The 16,207-nt window shown below is 41.7% G+C and overlaps 1 protein-coding gene across 1 annotated transcript in view; it reads right to left on the minus strand.

The window, feature by feature from the left end:
• Skor2 (SKI family transcriptional corepressor 2) overlaps positions 1–16,207 on the minus strand; it is a 42,422-nt gene that overhangs the window by 18,611 nt on the left and 7,604 nt on the right. Inside the window, exons 5-6 of the mRNA XM_057789011.1 lie at positions 3,821–3,886; positions 3,343–3,441 (exon numbers count right to left, since the gene is read on the minus strand). Of these exons, the coding sequence (XP_057644994.1) occupies positions 3,343–3,441; positions 3,821–3,886 (165 nt within the window). The remainder of the gene's footprint in view (positions 1–3,342; positions 3,442–3,820; positions 3,887–16,207) is intronic.

Below are 16,207 nucleotides of genomic sequence, written 5' to 3' on the forward strand. Positions count from 1 at the left end.
GGGCCATCTCCATGGCCACTGGAGCAGAGAGGGGAAGAAGTGGAAAGGCACCAAGGCAGAGGGTGTCAGATAGGGGCTTTCTCGGGGAGGAGCTACTGTAGACACTTAAATAAGCAGAGGGGTTGAAGACAGCTTCTTGGGTGCAGAACTTGGTGTCAAAGGTGGTGTTTCAGGGAATGAGAGGGTTGGAGTGGAGAAGGATGGCGGTGGACACAGAGCATCCATTTACTGCTGTACGGCTGGAAAAGAGTCTGGGGAACATGCCCCGTGCAAGCAGGAGGGTATGCTGCAGCCAAACCTGGACCCTCCCTCGGAACCCCTGTTCTCAGCCTGCTCTAGTGACCGTCTGCCTGGCACTGGGAGTCTGTCCTCCTCCAGTGTTTCCCCAGCAGGGCCAGGGTTCTGGGAAGCCCTTCTCCACTCTGGGCAGGATTAGCATGCTACCCCACCCCCAGACTTCTGCTCCTCTCCTAGGATGCAGGCTCCTCCTTCTCCCCTCCCCCATCCTCATTCTTCACTTCTTTTTTCTCCTTCCTCCCTTTCTCCCCACCCTCTCTTCTTCCTTTTTCTCTTCTCCTGCTGCCTCCTTTCTCGTTTACTCTCACATCATCTATTCACTCTGTGTCCAGGACTCATTTTTGTGACTCTGCTCAGCCCTCAGAACCACACAAAGACCGCACAGCCCAATGTTTAGAAACTCTCCACATGGTTGAGTCTCTCCTCCTCACCCTGCCTCAGCCTCACCACCTGGGAGTACAAATGACAGCTATTGAACACCTCACTTGAGTCAAGTGGACGCATAGAACTTTACATGGATTGTGTCATTTAGTTCTTTCATCCCGTGGGGCAGGAATTATCTGCCCCAATTGGCAGCTTCTAAGGTCAAACAACCTGTGAGGAGAAGCTTGCTTGGGTCTGGTAGATTTTAGAACCTGCATTCCTAATGGAAACACCCTACAGATTCTCCCGAGCCTCAGTGCTTTAAAGCACCAGGATATTCTCATTCTCTCCCTCCACCCCACCTCTCTCTCTCTCTCTCTCTCTCTCTCTCTCTCTCTCTCTTTCACACACACACACACACACACACACACACACACACACACACACCATGGTTTCTTTGTGTAAGCCTAGCTGTCCTGGATCTCACTCTGTAGACCAGGCTGGCCTCGAACCCAGAGATCTGCCTGCCTCTGCCTCTCGAGTGCTGGGGTTAAACGCATGCACCACCACTGCATGGTCTAAGCACTGGATTTTGCCTGTGACTGTGAAGATCTGTCCGCCTTTGGAAAAGGCTTTTCAGACTTCTTGCAGAATCTCCTGCGCTTCCTCCAGGTGTGGCTTTCCAGAGTTTAGATTTCCCCTCCTCATCAGTGAAGGCTGCGTCTGCATTGGCCTCTCTCAGTTATACTTAGTTAACAAGCACGTAATACATATTTACTATTTTCATTGTGTGAAGCTACCTTTTATTTTTGGTGTGTCTAAACCATGCATTATTCAAAGTTAGGTATACACACACCACTTTCTTGGGGAGTGGAGACTGACTCACATCAGCTCAGATCAAAATGATGACGTCGAGGCCTAATTTTTTCGTTGTAGAGGTTTTTGCTTTCTGTGTGGTGGTGGGGACTGAACTCAGGGCTGAGTTATGCCCTAGACCAGTTTAACATTGTTTTAACATACATGATTTGTGTTAGAGTAAAGGGCAAGGTATAAGTATATACCTTGAGTTACTTAATCCCTTAAATGATTATTAATTAGCTGTTACTCATAGAAGAAATTATGATCACACTGGCCTCATGAGGAAATGCGAAGGTACTCTGGGGCTTCACTGAACTTGAACCCACTCTGCTAGATCTTAATGCGGAGATTCCCCACCTCCACCCTTAGATCAGCCTGGCTATGTGTGCTGCGGAGATCACAAGTTACATTCTTTCTCAAGCAAGACCTCTAGAGCCTCACGCAGCTTCATGCAGCTTTGCGATGTGCAGATTAATTACAGGAGACATGCTGACACTTAAAAGAATTGTCTCAGAAAAAAAAAAAACTGAAGTTTGCATAATATAAAAAACACTGGGGTTGGAGAGCTGTCTCAGTGGCTAAGAGCACGTACTGCTCTTGCAGAGGACCAGAGTTTGATCCCCAGTACCCATGTTGGGCAGCTCACAACTGCCTATTAACTCCAACTCCAGGGGTGTCTGACATCTCTGGCTTCCTACATTCAAGTGCACATACACAGGCATACACACATACACAGACAGAAAGACACAAACACATAAATAAAATAAATCTTAAAAAATCATTTGCCTGCCATTTTCTTTCTCACTTTCATTCTTCTGAAGAGGGGAATCCAGCCAAACACAACTTGAGAAACACTCCCAAGATCACTTCTGGGCTACCCCGCTCATGGCAAGTGAAATTTCCAATTTTCCACGCACACCTACCATGAAGTCTTTCTGAGATTCTATGGCTCAAGTGATAACCTGGAGGCTGCCAGGCTTCCTGCTTCCCACTGGAATGGAATTTCACAGTAAAATGGATTGAGAGTGTAAAACTACTAAAATGATATCGATTTAATTATGGTAGTGCCCTTTAACCCTGGGTTTGCTTTCCTTGGTTTTGCTTATACAAGGTCAAGTGTGGCCTAAAAATATTAAGTGGAAAATTCTAAAAATAAACCATTCATAAATTTTAAATAACTTTTATTATAGTATAGATGGTCATAATTGTTCTATTTTTGTCCTTGGTTATTTTTACTGATCTCTCACAAGTTAAGCTTTGTCATAAGAACGTGAGTAGGGGGAAAAGAGTACAGAGAGAGTTTGCAACTGTCTGTGGGTTTCATGCATCCAGTGGGTACTGCCAGGTACTGCAGCTACTGTAATCAATAGATTTGTGGCCCTCAAATTGTTCAGATCTTCGTGTTTATACATATCACTCACATCAGGGGCTAACCGGAGCTATCTGAGAATGAAGGGTAATTGTCTCTTTTTTCTCCTATTCAGAAAGTTACAAATACCAAGGGATCATTGTATATTAAAATATATAATCTGGACACACTTGAATATGTGAATACATTTCATACTGAATTACGTGTTTACAGACATATTTTAAAATGCACAGACACAGCTACCCATATATCAGAACATAAGTAGCAAATGATCTTTGAGTCAATTCAAAGCACAGATAAGGGATTAGCGTGCATGCTTATGATCCCGGCACAGCGTGAGAAGGCTGTGTGGGCATTGCACTTAGCCACTTCCGGCTGACACGCACACTCTTAAACCTAACTGTAGAGATTCCAGCAAACACCACACACAGAATGAAAGGAAAGGGGTTCCTTACTGAACACCGGGAAGGACGTGTTTCCTCTTAACACTTGGAACTCTTGCTCCAGTCGCCTCCGTAAATCTATTTGCTCAAACAAAACCTTCTGAAGTTCCTCTAGCAGAGAAGGAAGAAGAGCAGTTTTACTAATCTTTACAAACAACTCTCCGGAGAACTGTTACACGGGGCAATTTGTTATTATAAGACAAAAATATTTTACCAGTTTAAAAAATGTTGCATAGACATAGGATAGATTTTGCGCAGAAATCCATGAATATAAATCAATGTAATATATTATTTTAAAGTATCATATTACAGTGTCATGTATTGATTGATATGTATGCATTAATCTCAATTATATCCACCCAATGGTCCATATATTATTCATATGTTGCTTGTCAGGCTTAAAATATGGTGCAGAACAAAAATATCTTCTTATTATCTCTGTACTCTTTAAAAGCTAAGAGAAGTATACAACATTCAAACTTGTCTTTACCTTTTCCCATATTTTCTACATCCTTTTTGAGTGAATGAGGTGAATTGGTTTCTTGTGTGTGTTCACCTTAAAAAAAAAATAGGAAAAATATTAGTTTGCATGGACTACTTTCCCCCAGCTTTTCTTTTTATTCATTTATTTATTTTACATCTAGAAAAGGTGTTTATTTAATTTAACCTGACATTAGGACTAATGCTATTCCCAGGACTAAATGCTATTCTTTGAATGGGCACCATGCCTCTGATCCGCAGAAGCCCTCTAGGAAATGAGGAGAGCCTGTTTGGCTCTTGGAGAGCAGGATCACTGAAGTGAGGACACCTGCTCTCCTGGAAGGCCCTTGAGAGCACAACCGGTAGAAGTTTTCTAAACTTTCGGGCCCCCTAAATTTGGGACAGCAGAGAAGAAAGCGTGGAGAGTCCTTGACTTGTCTTAGGCCTGTGCCTGGAGGGTTTCCAGGTCATTGGTAGCTGGCTGGAAAGAATGCACGCTGCAAGCAGAGATGTGAAGTGTAACCTAGCTGCTAGTTTGTAAATATTTACTTACTCAGCCATAGTCCCTTAACTACTCATCTGGAACCAATAAAAATGATCCCGAGAGCCGTGGGAGCTGAGGGTGGAGCCCAGGAGCGAAGCACAGACTTGTAAGCACCAGGCCTCTGCTTCAAACCCCGCTCCTGAGCCAAATTAAATAAGGCAGCCGTCTGGATCATGAATGAAGGTTGGACCGTTTGTGCTCTGCTCTGTGCTAACAAGAATAACGGCAAACTAAATAGTGCATTCGCTACAGTAAGTTGTGTCTTCAAGAGTCGGAGAACCCAAATACATCAAATGTTTAACCCATTCATTCGGCTAATTAGATAATTGTGTTTTCAAATTTCATGCTAATGTCTGTGACAGCCACATGGCTGATTAAGCTGCTTTTGTCTGAAGAGGTGTGCTCATGCAGGTAACGGTTCTCCAAGGTTTTATGGATCCCCCGCACTGGTTCCCAGAGGTGAGGCACTTCCCATATGCCTGCAGATCCGGCATGGGGTTTTGCCTCACCCCTCTTTTTCTTCACCCACTGGGCCAAGCTGCTTGAGGCAAAGGCCCTGTCTCTTCTCTAACAGCTGGTGCCTAATGGGCTGGACGTACAATGAGCCCTCAGTAAGTTGTCTTCTGTTGTTACAAAACAAACAAAAAAACCGGGAGGACATAAATTCTAAGTCATGGCTCCAGCCAGAATGTATCACTTCAATTCTCTTCTCGCTATTTATTCATTTTCCTCAGAAAGAAATGGAGTGTAATGGCCCCGGGCACTTGTTGGAATACCGGAAGATCTCACTGCCAAGTTAAAATTTCTATAAAAGACGAACAGGATTTCTTCACAAAGCAGCAACCTATGCCATGGACAGACATCTATATTCTACGTGCTGACTCTCTACAGTGTGTGAAGGTGCACACGGATGTACGTGCTTCTCTTTAAAGGACTTATATGTAACTGATTCATACATTTAAATATTCCCAAGTAGACGCATACTTGGGGGTGGGGCCTATTACATCCGTCACACCCCCATGTTCCTTAATGGAAGGCTTTCTCTAACAAGTAGAACATAGTCACACAACTTCATTCCGATACATCTCAAACATGACCTTTCTCTATAGCTTCAGGCACACCCTGGAACCAAGACAACTTGGTTTTCTTCTCTTTGCGGTGAGGAAGATACCTGTGAAGCATCCTGATTCTAGACCTCAGTAGAATCCCTAAGAAATCCAATTCTCTACTAGAAAAGTAATAGGTGGATTACAAACGATTAATATGCAAACCGAGCATGGTGGTGTTTGAAACAAGATAAATGTGTGCTAGGCACAGCTCTGCCTGTGTGCATCAATTGACCAGTACAGAGGTTCCTTCCTGATGCATGCTGAGTCCAAACAGAGAAGAGCCAGCAGGTACTTGCCTATGTGCGTGCTCACGTGCACTGAGATGGCACTGTCCCATTCTACAACGTTCTCAGTCTAACTTTCAAAACTTGGCTCAGATGGGACGGGAAACCACATCTAGAAGGCACGTTCTTACCATGTTGTAGACCAGGTCTTTTGGTTCCTTGATATATTTTGGGAGCTGTTTATCTTGTATTACATTCCAATTGGATGGATACATTTAAAAATTAAAATAGATATAGCTATGTTTCTTTTTCCCCTTCATAATTACTAGCATTATATTCACAGAATACCCCTAAATCAATAGCTAATCAATGGAAAAATACTGACTACAGGAAAATCTGCTGGTGCCATGGACTGGCCTTTTCATCAGCTCTGAGGAGGTTTTATTAACATTTTGCATTAGTGTCTATTTCAAATAGAGGTTTTACTGCAACTTCTGAGGGAAAAAAAAAGGCCAATTTAAAGCTTAGAAGATGTAAATGTTCCATTTCCAACGAGTTTTTGAGAAGCGTCTAGGTGTTAGGTAACTAAGGCCAGAGCAGTCTCAGCTGCGCCTTGGGCATCTTTTACTGGACTGCCACACTCTGCATTATTGCTAATCTGTGAAAACCAGATTGTTAATGGTGGTTAAAAATGACCTCTGGGAGCCTGGATGTTTGTTCACTATTACTGCTAATGTTTTCCATCTGGTTGGGAAAAAAAAAGCAGTCTAATACTAGATTAAATAAATGTGATTTAGTTGACAACGGGCCTCCAATTTTTATAAATATTCCATCATGTTAGATGCATTTCACTTTTCAAAATTAATGAATGGGTTTGGAGACATCCCAAAAATTAAAATGCTTACCTTCCTTCCCTACACTCATCTTTTAAGAAGCTATTTACAAGCAGAGAAGGTGGGAGAAGCCGAGAGACCTCAGTGCCTTAGAGATAGAGGACAGAACATTGTGCATGGAATGGATATCTTTCTCAGGGCCCTGGCCTCAAACATGTCAGACAGTAGAAGAAACCCCAAGTAGTGCGAAGTGAGAAAGGGATGGATCATTGGCGTATAAATGCACTGGGGGAGGGATGAGACCCAAAGCTGCAGTGTAGGGAAGTGTCACCTTTTCGTGGTACTTTCATGATCCCGTGAATGGTGCTCACCACAGCTGAGAGTGAGCCAGGCAGGACCAAGCCCATGGCAACCAAATGCAACCTGAAGCCAAGGCCTGGGTACATAGTTCCACTTTCCCACTCTCTCTGGGGTCCTCCAGCTTAGGTGGCCTCATGTTCTGGGAGATATTTCATCCTGCCCCTGGTTTTGCCCATACGCAGCCATCAGAAAATGGACAAGAGGGATGGATGTGAGGATGTACCATGCTGCAGTTGACATAAATAGTAAACCAAATGAGCAGGGGCTAAAATTCACACACACAGTGTGGCGATTTATCAGAAAAGTAGGAAATGACCTTCCTCAAGACCCAGCAATACCACTTTTGGGTATATATCCAAAGGATGCTCAATCGTATCACAAGGACATGTGCTCAACTATGTTCATAGTAGCATTGTTTGTCATAGCCAGAACCTGGAAACAACCTAAATGCCCCTCGACCAAAGAATGGATAAGGAAAATATGGTACATTTACACAATGGAATACTACACAGCAGAAAAAAATAACGACATCTTGAATTTTTCTGGAAAATGGATGGAGCTAGAAAACATCATTTTGAGTGAGGTAACCTAGATCCAGAAACACAATTATCATATGTACTCATTCACAAGTGGTTTTTAAACATAAAGCAAAGAAAACCAGCCTACAAATCATAATCCCATAATCTAGGTCCTAGACCTAGACCACAATGAGGACTCTAAGAGAGACATACATGGATCTAATCTACATGGGAAGTAGAAAAAGACAAGATCTCCTGAGTAAATTGGGAGCATGGGGACCTTGGGGGAGGATTGAAAGGGGAAGGGGAGAAGCAGGGAGGGGAGCAGAGAAACCTCAATAAAAATCAATAAAAAAATCCACACACGTATACACACAAAAAGAATCAGTCAGTGACTACACAAGCACAACCTTTATAGGCTCAAGAGTGATCACTCTCTCCTGTACATCTTGGCATCCTCCTGTTATGCCATGGATCCGCTGGTCATCAATGGGGAAAAAATATCCACTCTAAATTCCTCTGGAGTTTCCAGGTCTTCTTATAACCTGTGATCCTGCCCCCCAGCTCATCTGTCCGTAACGCCAACACAGATCCTTCACTGCATCCAGGCCTGTTTCTCACTGTGGATTGTTTTTGCCTTGTACTGTCTGTCTTGCCTAGGGTGCCTGACCCTCTTCCCACTTTCTATTCCAAAACCAAACTCCAAGTCTCCTTGGCATGGACCGAGGATTTCTCACTCTCCATCTTTGAGAGGATGGTTTGAGGCAGTTCAGCTTATGGTGCTGATTAGGTCATCAAGACAGATCCTTTATGAATGGGATCAGTGCCATTGTCAGTGCTGTTTCATCAGGCCCTGCATAACAAGGAAACTGCTGTCTGCGGATCTCCTAAGATGCCCTCACTAGACACTGTGGACTGTTGATACCTTGATCTTGAACTTCACAGTGTCTAGAGTTCTGAGAAATAAATACTGTTTAAGTTAGTGAGGCATTTTTGTTACAGCACCCGACAGGACTAAGATACTGCTTCCATGACCCGGACTCAGAATCTGCAAATGCAGATGATCGCTTCCTTCCTTTACCCTTCTGCTTCCTGACCAGGAGCTTTGCTCTCTGAAGGTAGGAACACCCATCACCCTACCCCAGGGACGCTGCAAAGGCTTCCCACAAATGCCCGTCGTACTAATTTATTCCAGTTTGTGAAAGGAACACCAACCAATGCTATTGTAAATCTTCAAATGCCACGGGGATGTTTAAACTAATTCTTATAGTTAAACCTAACTTTTTTAAGTGAAAAAAATTTTTTTAAAAAATTAGACTAAATCAGGCTAACTGTATTTTCAGTTCTGTTGGGAAGTTTATGATGTCCCAATAAAAAATAAGTTCTGCTCCTGTCTGACATTTTCAAAATTTCTTTGTGAAAACACATAGTGTGAATTCTAGCTAAAACATGGAAAATAGTAATTAACATAAATGTCTGCCATGGCTTCCAATAAAATATCACATATATTAGAATTCATTAACTTTATTACAATAATAATTTTACTACAAAAGTGTATCATTTTTTCTATTTAAGTTAATGATTTATTTCTATTTTACTGGCTAGAGATGAAATGTAGGACCATATGCAAGTTAGGCACACTCATTTCCCTAGGCCACATGAATAGATGAGATGCCATGTTCTGTTGATGGGCACAGGGCAGAAAAAGAAGCTAATAACATAGATGCCATTGAAACTCTCTCTGATAGCTCTGATAGCTCGCTTTCCTAGTGCTGAAAAGAGCTAGGCAGGCTTCTGGAAGAGAAAAGCATCAATGGTCTTAGTCAGTACCGAACCCACATGCTGTAACGCTGGCTGAGATGTGATCCACAACCCTTGCACACTAGTGGCAACTGTGCAAGGCTGTTTTACAGAGGCAACAAACTGAACTCTACTGGGTTTCAGACCTGCTCTACAGGAAAGAATTCAAGCCGGGCATTGTAGACATGGCCCAAAGCATGGCTAGGGAACTTGTCGGTCCTCAGTGGAGACCCTATTCTGTGACTGTGTGGTCAAACTCTGTTCTAAAGATTTGTGTTTATAGCCATGGATTTGTGCTACTCCCAACCTTGCTCAGATAAGCTTCTTACTGAAGTGAGCAGTGGCCAATGCAGAGACTCTTACCTGCTCAATGAGTGCTGAGAATGAGTGACTATGGGGGTTCAGCATAGATGGGACACCCTTCCCATCCAAGTCACAGATAGTAGAAAGAACAGGCCAGCCAGAGAACTTGGAGGAGAGCTCTGACATGCTGTCTTCTGCATATGACGTCACTATTGCATACAGGAGCTCACAGTAGCTGTGATTACCTGAACAAGATCCGTGCAAGATCAAACCAGGTAAAAATTCCAGCAAGGCTTAGGGAGGGAATCCCAAGTTCCCACCCCTAGCTGAGCAGCTACTGACAGTTAATGGCTGGTGGGGAGGGGAGAGTCACATTCCTTTAGGAGTGTGGCCACTGGTAGGTTCTCCAAGCCCCTGTGGATGATCCCATTGAACTCAGTGGGTTAAAAATAGCAATAAATGAGTAAACAGTTATAAAAGGAGGACATGACTTTGGGAAGGAGATATGATGGAGGATTCTGGGGTAAGTTGGAAGGGAGCTATGAGAGGTAGATATAATCAAGAAATATTGTATACATGTCTAAAAATTTCCAAAAGTTTACTTGAACAAATCTTTACATTTTGAATTAAATAAATCAGATTTAAACACTGTAACCTGCATGTTCAGGTTATATACCCTAGGATGTGGGGTGTCTTACCGGTGTGGGGCACAATATCAAATCCAATTTTTAAAATAAGTAGTAAAAGATTTGGCTTTTGCCTATCCCTCCTACTGAAAGGTCTCCCCTCCTTGGCATCCTACTCCTTGGCTTAGCTATCTCCTCAAATCTTCCTTGAGCCACACACAGCTCTCAGGGACTCTGCCAGCCAGCATCCCCAGAAGCCAGCACATTGATCCTCTGGATACTGTTACTAAAAACACTTGGTGAAGATCTTTTGGAACAACATGTTTTGCTTGCACAGGAAGAAAGCATGTATCCTCTGAAGGTCACTTCAGTAGATATACACATTTGGATTTGGGACAGCTTATGTATATAAGATACACATGTATTCTCACTTTCAGATGGCCATGTCCAGCAAGCAAATGCTTCAACAGCCCTGGGAACTCATGCATTCCTGTCTGTGTTCTGTTCCCAACACACTACCACAGCATCTCCACCCAGATGGCTGCTCTGCTGCCCCCCTGCCTTCCAGCACTCTCTGCACGGGGCCCAGAATTTGCCAAACAGGTCTGTTGAGCTCCCAGCATAAACACCAAATTTTAATAACTGATTTTAGCTCTGTAATCTGGCTTAAGACTTTTCTGCACCTTTTCTCTTTTCCTTGTAATGTATCTTAGAGGTACAAATTAGATGGAGACAAAATTAGTCTAAACTGGAATAATCGAATATTTAGCACATTTACGGGCTTTTAAAAGGTTCCTTGCATCTAGGAATAAGAAAACAATTACAGAGGCTAGGGAGATTGCTTAGCAGGTAAAAGGTGAAGGGTGGAGTTCGGATCCCATGCACCCACTAACACAGGTGGATGTCATGGCTGGCCTGTATCCCAGAGAGTGAGAGATGAGATTCCCCTGCACAGGTTGGCTAGCTAGACTAGAAGAATCAGAGAAGTTTGGGTTCAAATGAGAGAAAGAGATCCTGCCTCTTTGCATAAGGTGGAAGCTGACCAAGGAAGGCACTCGATGCTGATTTCCAGTCTCCATGTGTGCATGCACACAAGTGCCCCCACATGCACAAAAATATACTCACAAACGACCCGAAACACGTCACAAAGTCATAAATCACATAGGGAGCGAAGTTAAATGACTTTCTCCTCTGTCAGTGGAATATAGATGCCTGCTTATTTCTTGGTATTACACTAAACTTCTCTGTGATGTTTGATACTTTTGTAAGGTCACAAAAACCAAAAAAAAAAAAAAAAAAAAAAAAAAAAGTCACCAAAGTGGGTGTACTAAAGAACAGGCTAGCTGAATACTACCTCACTGGTGAAAAGAGATTGTTGGAGCGTGTAATGCCAGGGAGGTCACGATAAAACCCAGCAGTGGCACACTTCGCAATGCATTCCCAAAATGTATTATTGGAGCTGGGTGTGGCTACACATTCTTGTAGTCCCAGCAATCAGGAGGGACTATAAGTCAGAAGGACCATGAATTTGAGGACAGCCTGCCTGTATAGAGACTGTGGCTCAAAGAACAAGCAAATCCCATCATTAGTTGTATATATGTTACTTCTTACTTTGATCCGTGACCCTTGAGTCCAATTTAGATTTTTCTTGAGTTTTAGAATTGATGCTGTGGGTTAACACTATGTAATATTTCTATTTGTTTTGCATTTATTTTTATTTCTTTTGTGTGTGAGGTGTGTGTGTCTGTGTGTCTGTGTGTGCGTATGGCTGGGAACATGCATGAATGTAACACATGCATGTGGAGGTCAGAGAACAACTTGAAGAACTTGGTTTGCTCTTTCCACCATCTCGATACTCGTAATTTTTTCCCTAGAAATCTTTCCATTGTTTTCTTTCTCAAAGTTTCAGATAAATTAAAAATTAGCATAAAGAAAAAATCATAAATAGAAAGTTAAATACAGGGATTGTTTAATTCCGAGTACATATATCGAAAGGCTTCAAGATATGTTTTCTAAAAATAATGTTCATAGTAAATCAGAGGGTTTATCATATTCTATAGGCAGATGAACTTAGATACAGAGTTTTGTAATATTTTTTGTGTTGTTTACCCTAAGTTTCTTACAAGTGAGAGAATAAAAATTCAGATCTACTCCTCTGGCTTTTAAGAATTTCTCTTCTTTTTTTTTTTTTAAATCATAAGCATGTTCTAAAATCGAATGGAATAATAAATCAGAGTGCCTCATGTGCTATATATTCATGAGAAGTGTAACTGCTTCTTACTATTCTTGGAAATCCATCCCCAGCATATTAAGTACACTAGAGAATCATACCCGTGGAAATCAAATTGATTTTAAAACTTCTATACTGATAGCAAGATGTGGCTGGGCTCAGAGTCCGAAGGTGCTGGCGTTTCTACGATGAGAGGGACTGAAAGGCAGGAGGATGCCTCTTTCCCTCATTTCCTTGACCTGCAGTAGCTCTGAGCCCTCTCGCCAGCTTACTCCACTGCATTCAATTTCAAATCACTTAACTTCACTGAAGTTATTCAAAGTGGAGATGCGGAACCCACTCTGGGATTGCAAGGAAATCCTGTCATCTAGGTTTGAGTTGGTAATGTTTTGACCGAGCTGCTCTCTGTTTAAATCTGTCTGACTTGGTGTGCTTTGAAGGTTCTGCTGCTCTCTGGGGGAGTTTTGGTTGCTTAAGACCATCTGGCTTGGCCCTTTGAATCATACACAACAGTTACCATGTGTGATGTTTTTCCAGAGAGGATTTAAAAACTCCATTACAAATGTCAACTTCAAACTGCTAAAAATAACATCGTTAAGGCCGAAAGCTTGGAATAAAGGGGATCTTGAACTGAATGAGGAACAACTCCACAGAAATAAATGTTGCAGATAAACCAAATTTATATTAGGGATCAGTTAATGCAAAAACTGCCACTGAGGATAGACAGACATATCTGTGTCTTTACGTAACCACTGAAACTTTCCGGCAGTTGCAGTCATAACTGCCATGAGAATGAAAAACTCATGTAAAAGCAAAACCTGACCACTGATTTGCCAGACAGTTTGAAAAGTTATTTTTTTCTCTCATGCTTTGCTTATTCAAAGGTGTTAAATATTGTACTGGTAATCTACCAAAATGATGATTGAATTAAATGCTAGAAATAGTTATATAAGCCCCACTTGACTGTATTATGTTTTCTTTGTGGGTTTTGTTTTGAGGCAAGGTCTCACTATATAGCATGGGCTAGCTTGAAATCTGTGGTCCTCCTGCCTTAGCCTCCTAAGTATGAAAATTCTGGGTGTGGCCTGGGTGGCATTTTATATACATTCAAATCATTTTATATACAATCCAGTCTGGCTGGTTTGACTCCCGCTCTTAGTTGGAGCAGCCAGAGAGCACAGAGACCGGAGTGGCAAACTGTCTAGCATGTACCGGGCATTCTAAGCTAAGTGTGGAGCAAGTAAGTAAAGTACTTGGACTCATGTAGTCAGGAAAGCCAATGGCTGTCACATGGAAAGGAATCTCTCCGCAGATGAGGAGGCGCTGGGTGTAGTAGTTTTGTCTGCTACTATTCAAAGCAGCGAGTCACATATACACATGGTCTCTTTGACTTTTTTTAGTTTTTGACACTACCAAGTGAATAGAATCTGGTTATGAATGAATACTAAAATACAGGTGCTCATTCTGTGATTTTCTCAAATTGTATTTCAATAGGAAGACTACAGGCTAATCAATTTTTACAAGTAAGGGGACAGCTGAGGGCATAGCATTTATAGCAGGGACCAGTTAATGCAATAACTGTCATTGAGAATAGACATATTTGTTTCTCTGCATAACCACTGAAATGTCCTGGTAATTACATTCATGATCGCCATGAGAATAAAAATTTCATACAAAAGCAAAACCTGCCTGCAACCCCTTCAACCCTCTGAAGTTTTAAACACACAAAGCCAGGAGCAGTGGCACCCACTAGCAGTATCTCAGGGGGCTGAGGCAGGTGGCTTGCTTGAGCTTACGGATTTGAGATCAGCCTGGGAAATATAAGGAGACTCCACCTCAAAATAGATTAATTAATAGATGAAATGAAGTACATTTTCAGAGGAATCACAATAACAATCTTGTGGCCCAGCATCAACTCAACAATATCCTCCTTAAAGTTGCATATTTCAGTAGTGTACTCATCCTGACCACTTCCTCCCCATTCTTCCATTCAATACAAGATAATAATATCACATAACCTACTACCTATGCACTTCCCTGAATAATGTGAGGGTAAGATTGTGATATGGAAAATCAATATGGAACAAGCTTCTCTGGGAATCTGTATCAAATTAATTATTGTGAGAAAGGGACTAGCAATATATCAACATTATGAGTAGGTGTTATTACCAATGTAACTATTGACTGTGCCGCCCAGAGCTCCAGGCACCTCAGAATGTTTATGTGAACATGGATCCTGTCTGTGCTTTTGCTTATGTCCTTTTAGCATTTTATTTCCATCTGCATACTAAAGAACAGTGGGTCATCGAGTGGTTCATAGCCACTCTGGCCACCATTCTCAGGGTTCCGAGGGCCTGCCAGAGGTTTCTGGCCTGAATGGATATGAGGACATGAACGCCTTTTCAAGCAAGCCCAGAAACCTCTTTCAAAATTCCATCCAAGTGAAAGGAAGGCGAAAGATAGAAATTCAGTTTTTAAGAAATCTAGGAACTATAAATGTGACATGAAGAGCATATGGCTCTAAGGGACTTGCTTGACTTAACACATCTACACTTGGACCCATTAGCAGTTATCGAACTTCCAACTCAAAAATCTTTATTAAAATTATGGATATGAGTTGTTCAATGCAACGTAAGGAGTTCAGTTTTCTAACAAGAAACGATCTCAGAACTTGGATTCCCCCATTAAATCTCTGTGAACTATTTGAAACAACAAATTATCCAATAGTTTTATGCAAATTTTTGCTACCTCTTGGAAAGCTATGCACACTTTACATTTTTATAGCATATATAATTCTTTTTTATTTCCTTCAAAAATTATACCTAAAATAGAAGGAGAACTCGGCAGAGCAGACTTAGGATAATTAGCAGTTAGTAGCTAAAGGGTGACATCTACCATGCATCATTCCCTAAATGATCACACACATTTTGTATTAAATACATGTATCTTGTAACTTGAACCACAGAATCACCAATGGCTAACTCCAGTGTCAAAAACTTTCAGATACAGGCAGTCAAAACAACCTGAACAACTAATGCACATAATTATAAGATAGTAACTTTAAGGAGCATCACTAAATTAAAACTAAACTAATTAAGGAAAGTAAGCAGCAAGTGGGGGCCCATATCCTGCCCCGAAAGGGTTAAATTAAAAGTACACAGTTCATGTCATTTTGCCAGACTCCAGGCTTCATGGAGCCTGCTTACCAAGTGAGGTTGCATACAAAAATAAAAATCTCCTCAAATTAAATAAGTAATTCCAGCATTAGGATATGTCAGCATATATGTCAGGATATGTCTAGGTGTAGTCTGTTTGGATGGAGAGAGCCAGGAATTCAGGGCTTCTTGCTACTCCAGCACAGCTCTAGCCAGGCTCCTCTCCACTTCAGCTCTGAAACAGCTCCACTTAATCTGCATTCACCAGAGTCCACACAGACTCCCCAAGTGTAGTCTCCTGGCATGGGAGAAATTAGGCTACTTTTAAATCTATTTTTAGCTGTACAGGGCTGCTAAATACCATTTGATCTGGGGCTGGAGAATGTTACAAGAGTATTTCATATTCGTGAATGCTGTTTCCAGTGGCTATTAATTTCTACAGATATCAAATACACAAAAGCAATTGACTATTTAGAAATGTCTGGGAAATGGTAAGATATTACAGAATCAATGGTAGAGAATTATAAATGCTTTCCGTGTGTGTGCAAACCAATTAGAAATTCCTTGGTAGCTATTCTTTTCATTTCAAGCTTCAATTCTGAGGACTATCACACTAGGGAGGAGGTAGTTCCCAAGCAAATATCCTTGCCTTTGTGACTTTAAATTGTCACAGAAAAATCTACATTTAGCAATTT

This window comes from Chionomys nivalis, chromosome 14, assembly GCF_950005125.1.
Source record: "Chionomys nivalis chromosome 14, mChiNiv1.1, whole genome shotgun sequence".
Taxonomy (NCBI): Eukaryota; Metazoa; Chordata; class Mammalia; order Rodentia; family Cricetidae; genus Chionomys; species Chionomys nivalis.